General features: G+C 38.1%; 2 protein-coding genes across 3 annotated transcripts; one reads left to right on the forward strand and one right to left on the reverse strand.

Moving 5' to 3' along the window:
- Positions 1-51: 51 nt before the first annotated feature.
- On the forward strand, positions 52-6,067 carry casp20 (caspase 20, apoptosis-related cysteine peptidase). 2 transcript variants are annotated; one of them, XM_083522106.1, is made up of 7 exons: positions 551-1,889; positions 2,232-2,744; positions 3,529-3,825; positions 3,909-3,940; positions 4,133-4,241; positions 4,696-5,209; positions 5,548-6,067. In XM_083522106.1, exons 3-7 carry the CDS (start codon positions 3,531-3,533, stop codon positions 5,678-5,680), a joined length of 1,083 nt encoding a protein of 360 aa, XP_083378232.1. In that variant the 5' UTR covers positions 551-1,889; positions 2,232-2,744; positions 3,529-3,530; the 3' UTR covers positions 5,681-6,067. The 2 variants fall into 2 exon arrangements, with proteins under 2 accessions (XP_083378231.1, XP_083378232.1); XM_083522105.1 differs by lacking the exons at positions 551-1,889; positions 2,232-2,744 and adding an exon at positions 52-233.
- Positions 6,068-8,808: 2,741 nt separating this feature from the next.
- Positions 8,809-18,444, reverse strand: casp8 (caspase 8, apoptosis-related cysteine peptidase). Its single transcript, XM_083522095.1, has 9 exons — positions 18,293-18,444; positions 14,683-15,010; positions 14,420-14,519; positions 14,149-14,302; positions 13,871-14,020; positions 11,475-11,569; positions 11,262-11,379; positions 10,615-11,107; positions 8,809-10,438 (listed from the first exon to the last, which is right to left on the reverse strand). Exons 2-9 carry the CDS (start codon positions 14,970-14,972, stop codon positions 10,309-10,311), a joined length of 1,530 nt encoding a protein of 509 aa, XP_083378221.1. The 5' UTR covers positions 14,973-15,010; positions 18,293-18,444; the 3' UTR covers positions 8,809-10,308.
- Positions 18,445-18,731: the final 287 nt, after the last annotated feature.

Consider the following 18,731-nt stretch of genomic DNA (forward strand, 5'->3'; position numbering starts at 1 on the left):
ATATACAATAATAAAAAAAAAAGAAAAAAAAAAGAAAAGAAATTTAAAGTCGGATGAGTGAGAGTGACCGGAAGAGGAAGTGCAAGAGAAGGAAAGGATGTGGTTAATATTCTGGCTCTGTTGCCGGAAAAGGAGCCGCGACGGACTGCAAGAAACATTAAAGCATCTCGTGTTACAGCCGTTTTGTTTCATCTTAAAACCCCTGCGGATTTTGCGCGCGCTTTTTCTTAAAGGTGTGTAAAATTATGAATTAAATATGTTTCTATACATACATGACTTCACTTAGCTGTGAGTTACACGTGAACCCTAGCCTGTCCCTGACATTAGGATGTCATTATAATGTTATTACTGCATTATCAAACAAAATTAAAAGCCAGTAAACAAATCCAAAGCTTTCTGAAAGGTCTTCTTTGACTTCATTTACCTTTACTCCATGGAGCTGTGAAGACAGCAGCTTGTTCTCTTCTCACGCTTTGTTTTCAGTTACTGTTCAATTCTAGTCTACACTACAAGTGAAACGTATTTACCATCTGGCTTGTATTACCTGCAGGTTAAATATTTAAAACAATGGTCAGCTTCCTCCGGTGACGTATAAGAGTGGAGGAAGGTGCACACAGGTGGACTACATTTTATGTAGGAGATGCAACCTGAAGGAGATTAAAAACTAAGGTGTTGGCGGGGGAAAGTGTAGCTAGACAGCATCGGATGGTGGTCTGTAGGATGGCCTTGGAGGTGAAGAAGAAGAGGAGGAAAGTAAGGACTGAAAGAAGAATAGGATGGTGGAAACTGAAGGAGGAAGACTGTAGTATGAGATTCAGGGAAGAGGTCAGACAGGGGCTCGGTGGTGGTGAAGAGGTGCTGGATGATTGGGCAGAAGTAAAAAAGGAGACTGATTGGAAGGTACTTCTGTGTTACATCGGGAAAGAGAAAGGATGACAAAGAGAGGTGGTTGAATGAGGAAGTGCAGGAAAGCATTAGGAAAAAGAGGTTGGTGAAACAGAATTGCGATCTGCAGAAAGATGAGAAAAGTAGGGAGAAGTACAAGGAGATGCGACAGCAGGTGAAGAGGGATGTGGCATGATGAGGAGCTGTATGAGAAGTTGGACACTAAGGAAGTAGAAAAGGATTTGTAGCGATTGGCCAAGCAGAGGGACCGAGCTGGGAAGGATGTGCTGCAAGTTAGAGCAATAAAGGATGGAGATGGAAATGTGTTGAGTAGTGAGGAGAGTGTGTTGAGAAGATGGAGGGAGTATTTTGAGCAGCTGATGAACGAGGAGAATGAGAGAGAGAGAATGTTGGATGAGGTGGAGATGGTGATGCAGGAAGTGGATAGAAGTAGTAAGGAGAAAGTGAGAGCAGCGATTAAGAGGATGAGGAGTGGAAAGTCAGTTGGACCAGATGACATACCAGTAGAAGCGTGTAGATGTTTAGAAGAGATGGCAGTGGAGTTTATAACTGGATTATTAAACAAAATTTTAGAAGGCATGGAGGAGGAATGGAGAAGGAGTGTGTTGGTACCGATTTTTAAGAATAAGTGAAATGTACAGCTCTGTGTTAACTACAGGAGAATAAAGTTGAACAGTCACACCATGAAGTTATGGGAAAGAGTAGTGGAGGCCAGGCTGAGAGAAGAGGTAACCATCTGTAAGGAATAGCATGGTTTCATGCCAAGGATGAGCATGTTGAGAATGTTGATTGAGAAGTGTAGAGAAGGTCAGAAGGAGTTACATTGTGCGTTTGTAGATTTAGAGCAAGCGTACGACAGAGTGCCGAGAGAGGAGTTGTTGTATTGTATGAGGAAGTCAGGTGTGGCAGATAAGTATGTGAGGGTGGTGCAGAACATGTATGAGGACAGTGTGACAGCAGTGAAGTGTGCAGTAGAAATGACAGTAGAAAATTGGTTCAAGGGCAAGGTGGAACTGCATCAAGGATCGGCTCTGAGCCCTTTCCTGTTTGCAATAGTGATGGACAGGTTGATGGACGCGGTCAAAGAGGATTCTCCACGGACTATGATGTTTGAGGTGGAGGTCTGTGTTGGAGAGAAGAAGAATGAAAGTCAGTAGGAGTAAGACAGAGAACATGTGTGTGAATGAGAGGGAGGGCAGTGGAGTGGTGCGGTTGCAGGGTGAAAAGGTTGGGAAGGTGAATTAGTTTAAGTACTTGGGGTTAACTGTGCAAAGTATTGGAGAGTGTGTTAGAGAAGTGAAGAAAAGAGTGCAGGCAGGGTGGAGTGGGTGGAGAAGGGTGACAGGAGTGATTTGCGATTGAAGGGTATCTGCAAGAGTGAAAGGGAAAGTTTATAGGACTGTGGTGAGACCTGCGATGTTGTATGGTTTAGAGACAGTGGCATTAAGTAAAAGACAGGAGGTGGAGCTGGAGGTAGCAGAGCTGAAGATGGAGAGATTTTCATTGGTAGTGACGACGTTGGACAGGATTAGAAATTAGTTTATAAAGGGGCATCTCATGTAGGACGTTTTGGAGACAAGGTGAGGGAGGCACGATTGAGATTGTTTTTAATATGTGCAGAGACATGTGTACATGTGGTATATCGGTAGGAGAATGCTGACAATGGAGCTGCCAGGAGGAAAAGAGGAAGGCCAAGGAGGAGGTTTATGGATGTGGTGAGGAAGACATGCAGGTAGTTGGTGTGAAAGAGGCAGATGTAGAGGACAGAGTAGTATGGAGACGGATGATCCGCTGTGGCGAACCCTAACGGGAGCAGCCGGAAGAAGGAGAAGAGGAAGGTCAGCTTACTCAGTTTTCATTTCACCCGTCTGTCTTCTACTGTCTTCTGCCAGCAAGCACCACAAATGCATTTGTATAACGAGCAAATACGATTGAAAGAGTAACATATACAATGTTTATTTGTCAGTTTGCACAATTGCTGCTACTTTCACTTCTTTTAGATGCTAAACTGCAATTCATTGCTGTGTACCTGTACTATGCAATGACAATAAAGTTGGGGAACTTGGAGCACTAGGCACTTGGAGAACAACACATTTGCATGCGTACTTGCACAATCCTGACAGACTTGAAATGATAATGAATCTACAATTAATGTCTGGACTGGGGGAGAAAACCAGCATATGTGGGGAAAAACCCCAAAGAAAGAGGGAGAACATGCAGACTCTGTGCACACAGACACAAACTAGACTTAAGATTGTGCTAGTTGCTTTTAAAAAAGTCAGGGGTCCATGCCCTGAAGCACTCCCTCTGTGCACATGCGCACACACACACACACACACACACACAGTGAAAAAAATGGCAAGAAATCTAATAGAAACATGGTTTTTAAATATCTATTAACTTGATTATTTGCTGTATTAAACATTTGTGTGTATATACTTTTACCCAAGTCCACCACTGTTTAAATGTCATTTAAAACTCTGTCAAACACTTTTAACATCAGCACCAATCAAGGCATTTCATCAATCAAGGCATGCTGCTATAAAATCATTTGCTTAGAAGGTGGGTGGCAATGTGTAAATCAGTTAACACTTAAATGTACTGTCTAATTCTGTCTTACAGTTATGCAGACTGTACTTGAAAAGAAAGTCTTCCTCATCAACACCCTGTCTGCGGACTCAAGCTTCATCCTGCAGTATGCTCAACAGGACAAAATCATCACCAAACGTGAATACAACAACCTCAACCACCGTAACCACACATCGGAGCAAATTGTCACTAACCTTCTGGACACTGTAATGAACAAAGGTGATCAGATGTGTCACAAATTTGTGACTCTCTTGAAGCAAGGAGAGATTCATGAAAATTACCCTGAGCTGCTGCAATATTTCCCCTCCGTACCTAAATCACACAACCAGGGTACGAGGACATCATGACACTTTTTTAATTGTTTGAAGGTAAATATAGCGACAATTAACGACTCCTATGTTCTTGTTTTCCAGATATTCCAGACCATGAGGGACAAGTCTTACCTGTACAGTTTTTTTTATTTATTTGCATATTCCCACGTTCATCCTTATCAGTTTGCATTCTTCTGAAAATTACATTGTGTAAAACAAATATAGACTCTAGACTGGAGATATCAGTAGAACCCAAATGTTTCGGAAATCTACTGAAATGTGTACGGGTCTTGCATAGCGTTTAAATATGGAAAATGTCTTTCCAGATTAATGCATACAGAATGTCCAGCAATCCGCGTGGCCACTGTCTGATCATTAACAATGTGGATTTTGTTACACCCTCCAAAACCCGCTATGGATCTAACATAGATGAAGGTTAGACTATTTTTTTTTCCTGATGTTTTTCAAGAACCAAATCATGTGAATTTTCATGTAAATCAAATGAATGCTTTTTGGTCATATGGTCTAAGAAATAAGTTAAGAAACTGTCATTTCTCTTGCTGCTGTGTCCTGTACATTTAATGCACAATTTTTCTCAATTAATGGTCTTTTTTCTTCCAATTTTAAAAGTACCCCAGACTCTTGAATAGTTTCCATTAATTTCTTTTTATCATGGGCCTGAAATTAAACTAATTTGATTTGTGTGTGAGCAAAATTTGAAAGATATGTTTAAAATACTTCAACAAAAATAAAGTTAAAATGAGTATATGGTAAAAGTACTATTTATTATATTAATAATAAACTACATGTCTTTGTTTACTCTAAAACAGGAATCATTCATGTGAAGAAAGTGTCTTTATTCATGTGTCTCATTCTTCTCGTCCAACAGAGTCTCTTAAAGAGGTATTCCATTGGCTGGGATTCAGTCTGGATGTATACAAAAACCAAACCGCAGAACAGATGAAGAACCTGTTGAAGAACTTCAGCCAGAAACACCACGCTGGGGACTGTTTTGTCTGCTGTATAATGAGCCACGGCTCAGCTGAAGGGGTGTATGGCACAAATGAAATCATAGTCACCAAAGATGACATCTTTGGCCCATTCACAGGAAAGTCATGTCCGAGCCTAAACGGTAAACCCAAAGTATTTTTAATCCAGGCCTGCCGTGGAAATAAGAGACATCCACCTGTTCATGTCCAAGCTGATAACTATGAGGAAGAAGCGGAGGCAGAAGACGACATGTCAGTAGACATGAATTCTCTTCAGATGATTTCCATTCCAGAAGATGCCGATTTCCTCATTGTGAGGTCGACTGTTAAAGGATACGTATCATACAGGGAACAAGCAAACGGCACCTGGTTCATCCAGTCGTTGTGTAAACAACTTAAAAAGTACTGCCCAATGTAGGTACTGCTCATAGAGCATACTCTTCTTAACTTATGTCCTGTGTTATAATGTCCTGGCTATTTCTTATTCAAGTCAAATATACACAATTATAAGTTCCTTAGAGTAAAATACTCTAAGGACCGTCACCCTATTTGCAATAGATGATTGGTCGACAGTGATTGGCTATATTGAAAGCACAGCGACATGAAAATGAATTTGTACTTTAATTTTAAAGCATTGATTTATGCAGCCATACAGCCATGATTTTGCAGGTAGGTTAAATACAATTACATGAATTACAGGGATAACATACATTTTTCTGCCATTCTGCCTTTTTTTCCCATCGGTTTTCTAGGGGTGAGGATCTCCAAAGTATCCTGCTGTGTGTTAATAAGGAGGTCAGTGAAAAAGCCTTAGCTAAACAGATGCCAGTCCATAAAGTGACCTTGAGGAAGAAGCTGGTGTTCCATGTGCCACATCAACAGTAAAACATGTTTATAATGTGCAGCTCGATATGCAGATGCATTTCATGTGGAGCAGCATTCCATTGGTCTCAATTTTATTTAAAAAAAATGTTTGTCTTAGTTATGAAGACCAGTTTAAGGTAATACCTTGTATTTATGTTTTATTAAAGCACATTAAAATGTATGCGCAAGTGATTTTAAAATATCAAAATTTATGCTGATGAAAATCTGAAGCTGTGGATGAAACAAGCTGTATTTTAAGCAATAATTACATATAAAATTTTAAAGGAAATTTTTTTTTTATATATATATTTGTCATTTTTATGTACATTATACAAAGTTTTCAATTTGTACCTTGATTTGTAGAAAAACTTGTATTTCTAAGTTTGTAAAATAAACTTTTCCCTCAAACTATTTTTGTTCAACATATTCATGAATATATTGTACACATTGTCAATTTAAAGACAATAATAAAAAGGTTCGGGTGTGCCTGCATCAATTTTATAATAATATAACCTTTTATACTAAGATTCTCGGGTAAAATCTTGTTTCATTAAAAAACAAAAATCTTCTAAATGTATTTTTCAGCCTATCTATGTATACTGTATGTCCTGTACTTTATGCTTTCATTAAACAGAGAACATATACAAGTAATAAAAGTGAACAAGCTAAAAGATATTCACAAAACAAATTATTACAGCTATCAAGAAATCATATCTATCTATCTATCTATCTATCTATCTATCTCTCTCTCATTATATATATATATATATATATATATATATATATATATATATATATATATATATATATATATATATACACACATACACACACACACACACACACACTGGAGATAAAAATTAGAGAACAATTTTTGAACAATTCTGAAATAATGTCATCTTCACTGCTCAACAGTTGAAGAGGTTTTTGTTCTGTCTATACCATGCTACCAGACCACCTTTTCCACAAAATAACTAAGGCAATTATTCCCGTGGGCTCACCACCTGCAGGAGGGACCGTAAGGGACGGTGCTGTGAGGATTGGGCAGCAGTCGAAGGCGGGGGCCTGCTTAGACTGCTGCCCCCGCGACCCGAATTACGGTTAAGCGGGAGAAAATGAAATGAAAAAAAACTAAGGCAATTAAAAAAAAAACATTATTTTGCAGAAAACACACTGTTTAAAATTAGAGAACAACAATGACTGTAGCATGGAAAAAGATTACAACAATATTTTCTGACGGTTACAACAGTCAGCAATTAGTAGGAAGTGTACAGGCCTCTGCTCTGAATGATTTCAGCACATCTGCTGCCACAGGACAGCACTAGTCTCTCACACTGCTCTGGTGTGATTTTGGTCCACTCTTCTTCCAGTTTCCTCCACAGTTCGGTGACTGTAGTGGGTTTCTTGGCCATAACTTTGTCACTAAGGTTTTTTACAGAGGTTTTCTATTGGGTTGAGATCAGGACTCTGAGCAGGCCATGTCATTATTTCAATGTTTTCAGGTTCAAGGAACTGCTTTACCCGTTTTGCTGTGTGATATGAAGCGTTGTCCTGCATGAATACTGTGGGCTGATTGGGTGATGAATGCAGGGAAGGAACAATATGTTGTTGAAGAAGGTTCTGATAAACATTTGCATTCACTCTGCCATGTAGCTGTATAAGTGGCCAAACTCCTGCTGCAGAAAACATGCCCCAAACCATGACACTTCCTCCTCCACTTTTCACTGACTTCTTTACACACTTTGGGTTCAGTATTTCTCCAGTTTGTCGCCGAACATAATGTTTCCCATCGGACCCAAATAAATTAAACTTGCTTTCATCACTGAAGTGAACTTTGGACCAGTTCTCCTCTGTCTACACAACATGCTCCTCAGCAAAGCTTAGTCTAGCCTTTTGATTCTTTCTGCTAATGAGAGGTTTGGTCACTGCAGAGTGGGCTTTCAGTCCAAATGCTCTTAAACGTCGTGACACTGTATGACGAGACAGATCCTTACCCTGTTCAGCGCTGAACTGGTGAGCAATTCCAGCTGCAGTGTGGAAACGATTGCCCATTGAGATCCTCCGCAGCATCCTGTCCTCTCTTGTATTTGTCTTCCGTAGACGACCAGCCTTCTTGGCAGACATGAATGAGTTTGTGATGTTGTAAAGATACAATATTCTTGAAATCACAGATTTGGAACGACCAAATTGTCTTGCTATGGCTGATAGGGTCATCCCTTTGGCCTTCATCTGGACAACCTGCAGCTTTCAGTCACTTTAGAAAGGCCCACCATCTTGCAGAGTCAGTTGAACTGGAAGTTAGGCCAAATAGGGGTTGACAGATAATCAAGGAAATTAGCACCAGGTGCCAGATTAACACCAATAACTGGGAGGTATCTAAAAGTGTTCTCTATTTTGTGGAAAAGGTGTTCTGGTAGCATGGTATAGACAGGTCAAAAACTCCTTCAACTGTTGAGCAGTAAAGATGACATTATTTCAGAATTGTTCAACTGTTTATAAATTGTTCTCCAATTTTGATCTCCAGTGTATATGCACAGCAATCAACTCATAGAAATTGATGTTTATTGGTTTCCCTGTAATGCATTTATAAAAGAACCCTGCCATTGTTAATGGTTTTTTTTATTTTTTTATTTAAGAGCATCACACACACTTTTTGGACAAAAGAAAGACAAATTCCACAGATACAAAATCACACCAACATTTTTCATACCGACATCAAAATGCAGCATTTTTCTTTATCTCCATTTTGATCTGTGCAAATGTTTTAGCTCTTTACACGATTGATCTGGGAAAAAAAATATCTTGTAAATTATAATCTAAAATTGCATTTGGTTTGCATTTGACTATAAAAATATTTGAACATATCTAATTTAAATTCACAATTATTTTTTTATATTCTCTTCTAAATATACATGTAAACAGTGTAAGATTTTGCGATCAGATAATTTTCCTCTCAATAAATTTGTATAACAATAAACACAAAGATGCAAAAATATTCCAGCAACATCAATGCTGATGATATAAAAATAAACTCCCAATCAAAAATAGCTCATCAAAAACACTTTCCAAGGTTACTGAAGGTAATATGGCATGGTTGGTACTGTGTGTCCTTCACACTTTATAGATATGAAAAAAACATTGTTTTGTAAAAAAAACACCCTAGAAGAAACAGAGGTCAAACCCAGAAAGCAGCAGTTCATTATTTTATGTTTTATAGTTGGGGACCAGAAGTGCTTTTGTGTTTAATGTACAAGCAGAACTCCCATGAACCAGGATGTAGGAAGCAATGGCAAAGCATTGTGTGATCAAACACTGCCACCCTTTTCATTAGCCTGCAAAAGAACCCCACGTCAATCCAATAAGACAATTCATGTGATTTTTTGAAACATCACCTGAAACACTAAAACATGTGACAATCGGAATAAAATGAATATTGGCTAAAATGATCCTATACACAGGAAAATCTCAAGATCAATCAATCACCTAACTGAATTACTGCTTTAGAGAGAATTAAGCAGGAACATGTGACTGTTTTGCTCCTGCGATCCATTGGAATTATTTTTAAGGGCATTGAACAAAAATCAAGCCAAACTATAACGCTAAGACGAGTATTGAACAGTTGGCACACCCCCTTTTTTCAATATGGCACCACCTAAAAAAACATCACATTTGAACATAAAGCCTGATCACAGCTGTGGACAATATACGAGTTTGAGAATGATGTATTGCCACCAAAACAAAAACAGACTGCACCATTTTTTTTCGTTGTATTTGTCTGCATAGAGATTCTCATCCAAATGAACTGGAACAGCTGTACACCTGCTCATTTATGCACTCATACATAATCTTATACACGGTTATTAAGACAAGGCAAGAACATCAGAATTTTGAAACATTTACATCATATCTGATGTCTTTTTAACAAAAAAAACATTGAGCATTTTGCCAGTTCTCACAAGCCTCGAAAATCGCCAGGTTGGTTTAAGCCTCCAGGAAGGAACTTGTTTTAATCAGACTTTACAATCATGCCAAGCAGAAAACCATCAAACGTATGCCCAAAATAATAAACTTTGAGGTAGATGAGCTACAACAGAAGAACAGGAACAGGAATCTATAGCCATCATAAACACAGACTCATCCAAAGTAGAGAGCAAATCGTTTAGGCGAATCTGTTTCCATTACAGCCTCAGATTCTTAATTGACAGGATGTGGTCTCGTCTGTTGTAGCACATCTACAGTTTAATGTCTTGTGTAATGCCTCCATGCTTCTGAATTTTGATCTGAACATTAACCTGGATCAGCATGATTTTTTTTTTTTTAAGTTTCTGCTGCTACATGAATGAATAGATAACTGTATAAGTGTGCAGGTGTACACAGTTATTTTTAAAGTGGACTGTGAGTGAGGTCTTCTATATATTTTTAAGGCTCTATTGTAAAAATTGACATCACAGATAAACTTCATTACAGCATTCTGGAAAAAAAAAACACCTGGCAAGCCAGTGAATTACCCTGAGTGCTCCTTTAAAAAATATAAACAACTAACACAAAAAGAAAACCTACAGGAGAATCAGGCTGTATAAGTGGAATAGAAACCAAGGCTAATGAGGTGTAACGGAAGGCAAAGTGTGATCACAAAAAGACATTCTCACTCAGTCTATGGGTAACACCAGTTTTTTTAAAAGAGTGTAGCGAGGCTCAGGCATCTGCTTATGTTTTTTCAATTCTTTTTCGCTCACTTTGCGGTTCACTTTCGTCAGAATTGCATGGATGTCTTCTTTTCTGTTAAAGCAAAAATCCAATAAATAAATGTTTATTTTTTTCAACATAAAAAAAAAGACTCGGGAGGAATTCTAATAGCAGCAGCACACATCTTTACACATCTCTTTAAATTTCAATTCATATTTATTTAAATGCGAGTTTGATATTCTAATTGTTTTTCTTACGCACTTACTTACCTTATGCAGCCTGAAATCAGTTGTTTGCACAATTCCTGAATGTAAATGGATCCACTTGTCGTGTGACGAAAAGATTTGTAGGATTCCACAGTTGCCATCCCAATCAGGAAGTCTGCTTCAATAGGGAGATCCAAAAGATTGTCTTTTTCAGCATCACTCTCAACCCCGTCTTCTTCAGGTCCATCTGGTCTCAACACACCCTTCTGCATATTGTTTCCCTGACATGCTTGAATAAAGAAGAGTTTGGGCTTGCCCATGAGTGTCGGGCATTGGGCAAATTGTTGAGTGATTTCACGGATCTGAACAGGAACGCCGTCAACCCCTAAAACAGTACCCTTCTGACCATGTGAGAGGATGCAGCACACAAAGGCATCCATTCTGGAGTGGTCCAATGATGAAAATTCCTCCACGACTTTCAGCATGTCTAAACTTTTCTGATCTCTTTTCTCTTTGACTATGAAATGCATTCTTGTGAAAACTTCGGTAAGTTTATCTAAAAAAAAAATGTATTAAATAAAATGCGTGAGAAAGAAAAAAAGAGAAAGAAAAATTTGAAATTATAAATAAGGAATAAAACAATGAACAAAACATCCAATAATGTTGTGATATTAAATCCAATTAGATCTGTCATGAATGGCAAGGAATACCTCTATCAGCATCAGTCCCTCTCCTATTGCTGAGATCTGAGGTCCTTTCAAAGTTGAAGTTGTTAATAATCACACAGTGTCCTAAAGGCCGCCGGGTCATGGGATAATAATCATCCTCCTTGGAAAACACAATTTTTTTAAGTTTTTAATAAATAACACTCAATGTTATAATATAGTGCTATAATTAAATTGTTTTAAACATGCAGTAATCACATTTGCGGGCGCAGGTCCTGTAGTATCCGAGTCCATGCTGGGCTCACCTGAAGAAAGAGAAGAAAGAAACAAAGAGAATAGGATTAGATTACTGTCTGACCGTGGTGTGAAAATACAGGTGGTCCCCAAGTTACAATGGTTCGACTTAAAATTTTTCGATCTCATGTCGACGATAACGATACGACAAAATTGTAAAAATAAATGTTTCACGCAGTGTATATGCGGCACGATACGTTCGGACGTCACCGAGATATGCGCATCTCCCGCCTTGTGAGGTTCCTTACTCTGGTCAGCAATCAACAAAGTCCTGTTGTATTTTTAGCTGGTGTTTTTAGCATTTCAAAGCCCAATTTGATCTCGTCTCGCTCCTTTTTATCGGCGTCACTAGACGCTGAACCAGAGCTAGCTGGACTGGTCTCATCAGGTATGCTTTTTACGCATTATTTTTATACATTATGGTCCTATAAAGTGCTCTGATTTGCTAAATTATGTACTGTAATAAGTTATTAACTTACTGATCACCATTCCAACACTTCTGTGCAGGCTGGCCATGTCTCGACTTACAATACTTTCAATCTACGATAGGGTCATCGGAACGTACAGCGGGAAAATAAGTATTTGACACCTCAGCATTTTTATCAGTAAGGGGATTTCTAAGTGGGCTATTGACACAAAATTTCCACCAGATGTAGCCATCAAGCCAAATATTGAATTCATACAAAGAAATCAGAACATTTAATTATACAAGTTAAGTCATAATAAATAAAGTGAAATGACACAGGGAATAAGTATTGAACACGAAGATAACAAGGTGCAAAATTACATAGAAAGCCAGGAGATTACCTGAAATCTGACAGTACTGAGAGAGAAACCCTGCCCCCTATCAGTACTAATTGATATCAGCTGCTTTAGTCCTAATTGATGGCCTATAAAGGCTTCTCATTACCCAGGAGGCACACAGGAAAGACTTCATGATGGGTAAAAAGCAAAGAACTCTCTCAGGATCTTCGTTATCTTATCGTTGAAAAGCATTTTGATGGGAATGGTTATAGGCACATTTCCAGAATGCTGAATGTTCCTGTGAGCACTGTGGTGGCTATTATCCGGAAATAGAAAGAGCATCAGTTCACCATAAACCGGCTACGATCAGGTGCGCCACGTAAGATCCCTGTCCAAAGAGTCCAAAGAATAATCAGGAGAGTTCGCCAAGAGCCAAGAACCACTCGGGCAGGTACTGTTGTTTCAAAGAAAACTATAAGCAATGCACTGAACCACAATGCTATCCATGCACACTCACCACACAAGACTCCATTGCGGAGGCTTGGTTAAAGTTTGCGAAAGAGCATTTGGAGAAGCCTGTGGATTATTGGGAGACTATAGTATGGTCAGATGAAAGCAAAATTAAACTTTTTGGCAGTCATTCTACACCATGTTTGGAGAAGAAATGGCACTGCCCACCACCCCAAGAACACCATACCAACAGTTAAGTTTGGGGGTTGAAGCATCATGGTTTGGGGCTGCTTCTCAGCAAGGGGTACTGGCAGACTTCATATTATTGAAGGCAGGATGAATGGAGAAATGTACCGGGACATTCTGGATAAAAATCTGTTGCCATCTACTAAAAAGCTGAAAATGAAGAGGGTGGACATTTCAGCAAGACAATGATCCCAAACACAATGCCAAGGAAACAATGAAGTGGTTTCAAAGAAAGCAATCAAGTTGCTTGAATGGCCCAGTCAACCTAAATCCCATAGAAAATCTATGGAGAAAACTGAAGAGCAAAGTTCATAAAAGAGGCCCAAGGAACCTTCAAAATTTAAAGACCATTTGTGTGGAAGAATGGGCCAAAATCACTCCTGAGCAATGCAGATGACTGGTCTCTCCATACAAGAGGCGTCTAGAAGCTGTAATCACCAACAAAGGCTTTTCTAAAAAGTATTAAATAAAGTGTGTTCAATACTTATTCCCTGTGTCATTTCACGTAATTTATTATGACTCAACTTGTTAAATGTTCTGATTTCTTTGTATGAATTCAATATTTGGCTTGATGGCTACATCTAATGGAAATTGTGTGTCAATAGCCCACTTAGAAATCCCCTTACTGATAAAAATGCTGAGGTGTCAAATACTTATTTAACCCGCTGTATCTACATTTAAAAGTTGGGGACTACCTGTAATGCATTTGAAAATCTGTAGATAGCAAAGAAAGTTATACTTACGTGTCTGTGTCAGTTTCCAGAGGCACGCCAAATAGAAACAAGAAAAAAAAAGTTAAAGAAAAACAATAGGGTATATCTAATTTACAACAATGCCATTTGTGGAGGCCTTTTGAACATAATCAGAAGGCATCATGTTTTTCTAATGCATGTTATATTAGTAGTCATGTGTCTCTGCACTTACAAGTGGACTGAAGGATTCTACCTGTTGTACAGGCATGGATTCTACCTGTTGTACAGGCATGGATTCTACCTGTTGTACAGGCATGGATTCTACCTGTTGTACAGGCATGGATTCTACCTGTTGTACCGGCATGGATTCTACCTGACCTGTTTATTACAAACAAACAATTTAAGACAGGAATTAATTGAGGAAGCATTGGAAAGATAGAACAAAGCAATACAATGAATATATCAATGAGGGAAGGAAGCAAGCAAGATGAGGAGTGAAGGATTACCTGTTGATAATATGTGTTGCCTTTTGTTCTTGAATTTCTGTACTTCACCAGCGAGCTCTTTACTAAATTTACTCAGAACGTCTTCTAGGTGATCCAGGTTGTCTTCTCCAAGCATTTCCATTTTCTCCAACTCAGACAGGACCTCCAAAAATGTCTACAATATACAGGAATGGATAGTGCAGAGTAATATGCTGATTCATGTTACTCATAATATTAATCTATTAAAATCTCAAACTCTTCAACTCTTATATTTTGAACTTAATATACTTACAGCAGAAGACATTTTTGCCTTAGGCAGTTTGCTCAAAAGGAACTTCATGTTTTTAAGGTTTTCCTCTGTTACATCTTCTGATAGAGAATAGAGCATCTTTCTAAAAATGCACAATAAGAGCATGGTCCATTTCATTTAAATTCACAGTGAATGCAATGAAATGTTCTTTTACACAATAACATTCATTTTGGGAAACAGGAGATTAGTCTATATGCTTCTACCAAAGACATACCACCCAAAATTACATTTCTGTCCATTTTTACCTGTACTCTGAAACACCGGAGCACCGATTTTGCAACAACGTCTTGACATTTTCTTTGTCAGTGTCCAGGATGGAAAGTAAGTCAAAGCGACCAATAGTGCAGAGCAGGTCGGGGAGGAAGAGGTCATTCTTGAGCAAGTCTTGCTCTGAGAACCGTAGAAACAAGTCTTTCGCATCCTTTACAGTCTCCAGGCGTTTCCTGCCAATTTGATCCGTGCAGAGAAACTTCAAGCCTGCAACCTCGCTCTGAGTCAGATCCTCATCGATCTCGTGAAGTTTATTGTAGTCCATTTCGAAGAGCCTGTTGATATCCAAGCCTGGACTCCTGTCTACAGAAGTATTGGTGATAGGAAATTAAAGACATTTAATAGCCTGCTGATGCAGTTACAGTGTGAGAGTGTAGGGTAGAAGACATCCACATGCTCAAAATGCAATCAGATTTTACATTATGTTGCAATGACCTGCCACAAGGCCCCAAGATTGGTGAAATTTAGTAAAAAAAAAAAAAACTAACTAACTATATGCCACTAAATATATTTTTGACCCCATCACAAAAAACATTACCATGTTAATGTTGGAGAAAGTACAATGCTGTCGAGAAGAGAATAGAAGTTATAGCAAATACCCAACAAAAGATCCTCACGTCTTGTTGAATCTCATAAATACCAAACTGTAGGGATTAATATCACGCTGCTCTCATTTGTTCTTCTGGAAAGGCTTTTCAATAGGTTTTGGAAAATTGGTTGAGGGAATTTGTATTAGTATTTGGGGGAATTTGTAAAAAAGTATTAGTTTTGGGCACTGATGTCCAGTAAAAAAAGGCCTGACAAATAGTGGACACTGCAGTTCACCTCAAAGGCTTTCATTTGGGGTTAGAGTCAGGGCTCTACACAGAGATCTTGAGGTTCTAGACCAGGGGTCACCAGGTTGCCCGCAAGGACCACACAAGTTTCCCACAGGCCTTTTCTAAAAAAAAAAAAAAATAGCCCACCATTGGTGTGAATTTGAAAATGACAATATTAAAATATAGATGACTGATATGGATAAATATCATTAATAATTAATAATGACATATAATGAAAGGTAAATTGAGCAAATTTGTTATTTCAGAAGTGTGTATCAAACTGGTAGCCCTTCACATTAATCGGTACCCAGAAAGTATCTCTCAGTTTCAAAAAGGTTGGTGACCCCTGTTCTAGACCAACCTTATTAAACTATTTGTTTATGGACCTTGCATTGCAAAAAGAGGAATTGTCATAATGAAACCATTCTTGGCCCGTAAGCTCCAGTAAAGAGAAATGTTAATGCTACAGTATACAAATACATTAGATACTTCCGTGCTTCCGACTTTTAAGCTGTGTGGAGCCACATATGGGTTTGGAGGCATTTACATATTTTTGGCTATATAGCTAATCAGCTGCCAGCAGCTCACTTTGATTTACACAATAAAATCATTTTATTCTGATTAAAAAGCATTAAAACTCTAAATGAAAACATGCACCAGATTGTTATCATAGTGACCTTTTAATATGGTACTTGATCAACGAACATGTGATTTGATGTCATATGGATGACGTGTTATTTACACCATGGGGTTGTATTATTTGTGTTTCTAATTAATTAATGCAACCATTTCCTACAGATGACATTATGCAGATAAAAGATACTTTTATTACATGGGCATGAATTCATTAAAATTTTCTGTATTTCAAATTTGATATGATATACTGGTGTCTCAATATGAGACATTTGATACAACAATGGCATGAATTTGCATCTTAGGTTTTCCATTTCTACTCATTAAAGATAGGATTTACAAAAAATACAAATGAAATTTTATAATCAGTGTGGACTCATCAAACATCAAGGCAAAAGCATTGTGGCCGGACTATTCTATGCTACACTATTTAAGCAAAAGTTTGTGGACACCTGACCATAAGATTTATATGTGCTTTTGAACATCCCAATCCACATGTAGTCCATTTTAGCTGCTATAACAAGCTCCACTTTTCTGGTAAGATTTTGAAATGTATTTGTGAAGATTTGTGCTCGTTCAGCCACAAGGCCAATAGTGGTATACTAGGGGGGGAAATGGTAGCATTGTGTTGGACTTCTGATCGAAAGGTCATGAGCCCCACAAAGCTCTTAAACCTGAAGTCGCTCTGGATAAGGGCGTCTGCCAAATGCCATAAATCTAAAGGTAGTGTAGGGTGAGGAGATCTGGGGTGCAGTCAGCGAGTCAACTCATCTCAAAAGTGTTCAATAATGTTAAGATCAGCGCTCTATAGCAGGTGATCTTCCACTCCAAATCATGTGAACCATATCTTCATGGTGCTCGCTTTGGGCACAGGGGCATTGTCATACAGGAACAGATTTACGTCTCCTTGTTCAAGTGAAGGAATGTCTACCGCATCTAAAGACATTCTTCACAATTGTGTGCCTTTAACTTTACGGTAACAGTTTTCATAAGAACTAAATATGTCTGAAAAAGTCAGAAGTCCCAACATTTTTCTTCATATAGTGCATCTGAAATAGGATCAATATCCACTATGACCCTAATCAGGGGTAAAACAGGTATTTGAAAACGAAATAATTGTTTGTATTTATTTTAATCGCTCTGCATGAGATTTGGCGAACATTTTAAGATTCTTATTTCACAGAACTTATGACAAAATACTTCATATTTAAGCTCTAGTCCTTCCCGGAAACTGGTTACGTCCCTGGTGACGAATCCGTTAAAAAAAAAAAAAAAAAAAAAAAAAGTAAAAAATAATAATGAGGTTTTACATCTCGTGTATTATTAGATTATGAAATATGGCCTAACAAGGAAATTAATAAATTAAATAAAAAAAAATAATAAAAAAAACCCCTATAGAATATTCTAGTCGAGGGACATATAGCAAGCCGGCTAGTTTAGCACTTTCAATGTAACTTTCAGCCGTTAACACTGAAAGTTACATTATAATATCAGTGAGAATTATGATAGATGATGTTCTTACCTTCACATCTAGAAGCTATCTGGCTTCTGGCAATTTCAAAGCTTGGTTTTTGTGAAGTTTCTCGGACTGCCTACCAGGTACCGTCGGCTTTTACCAGGAAGTTAAGTGCTTATGGGCCACACCGGAAAACACCGTGCTGGTTTTCAAACTTTACGATGTGTTTTTTTGTAGCTACGTACATTGTATTGTCACCATTTTTTGCCAAATTAATCAGATATATAAATAAATATAACATTTAAAATCAGGGGAATTTCAGGGGAACGTATGGTCCAAAAACATAATTCGCAGATGACGTCACGAAGCGGCGTCATCCCAGTTTCACTTTTGCCAAGTTAATGGGGGGGGGGGGGGACTTGGCAAGTAGAACAAGTAGAACTTGTAAACTGAGAAACAATTCAGGTATTTCTTACAAATGAATATGCAAATTGTATAAAGTTGCTAAATTTTATCGATATGTTGCTTATAGTTGCAGAATTTGATTAAATATTGATGTTGGAATAGTACGACCTAGTAATAGTAAATCATCAGCAGTTACACTGCATAACTCAGGATCTTGGCACAGAGATGGAGGTCAGTGCTGTAAAGGAGAAGAAAGGTTTTAACAATACTCACTCTTATACCTGTAAAGTTAACAGCGGAGGAAGTTGTGATTGTTGCCCAAATACACCAAGCAAAAATCAGCCTCCCAAAATGCATAAATATGTCATTGACTCATCTGCTAATCAAAGTGAGCTTTTTTTGAGTGATGTGCAGGAGAATATAATCCGAATTCTCTTTCGGAGAAAATCAACCAGAGATCCGATCAGCTTGATAGAACGGTTAAAGAAATTTCTTCCAACATCGAAGCCTTAAGCAAATCTCTTACTTCAGTGCGTGATGATCTAATGGTTTTGCAGAAATGCTAAAAAATCAAATGCTCTCATGGAAAAAAAGAAATGTCAAAGAAATTAACAAAAAAAATCTGGATCAGGAACGCTACAGCCGCAGATGGTGCCTGAAATTAAATTTCGGAAATTAAATCTAGGAAACAGCATTTCATTCCCCTATATCC

This window comes from Silurus aristotelis, assembly GCF_946808225.1.
Source record: "Silurus aristotelis genome assembly, chromosome: 2".
Lineage (NCBI taxonomy): Eukaryota > Metazoa > Chordata > Actinopteri > Siluriformes > Siluridae > Silurus > Silurus aristotelis.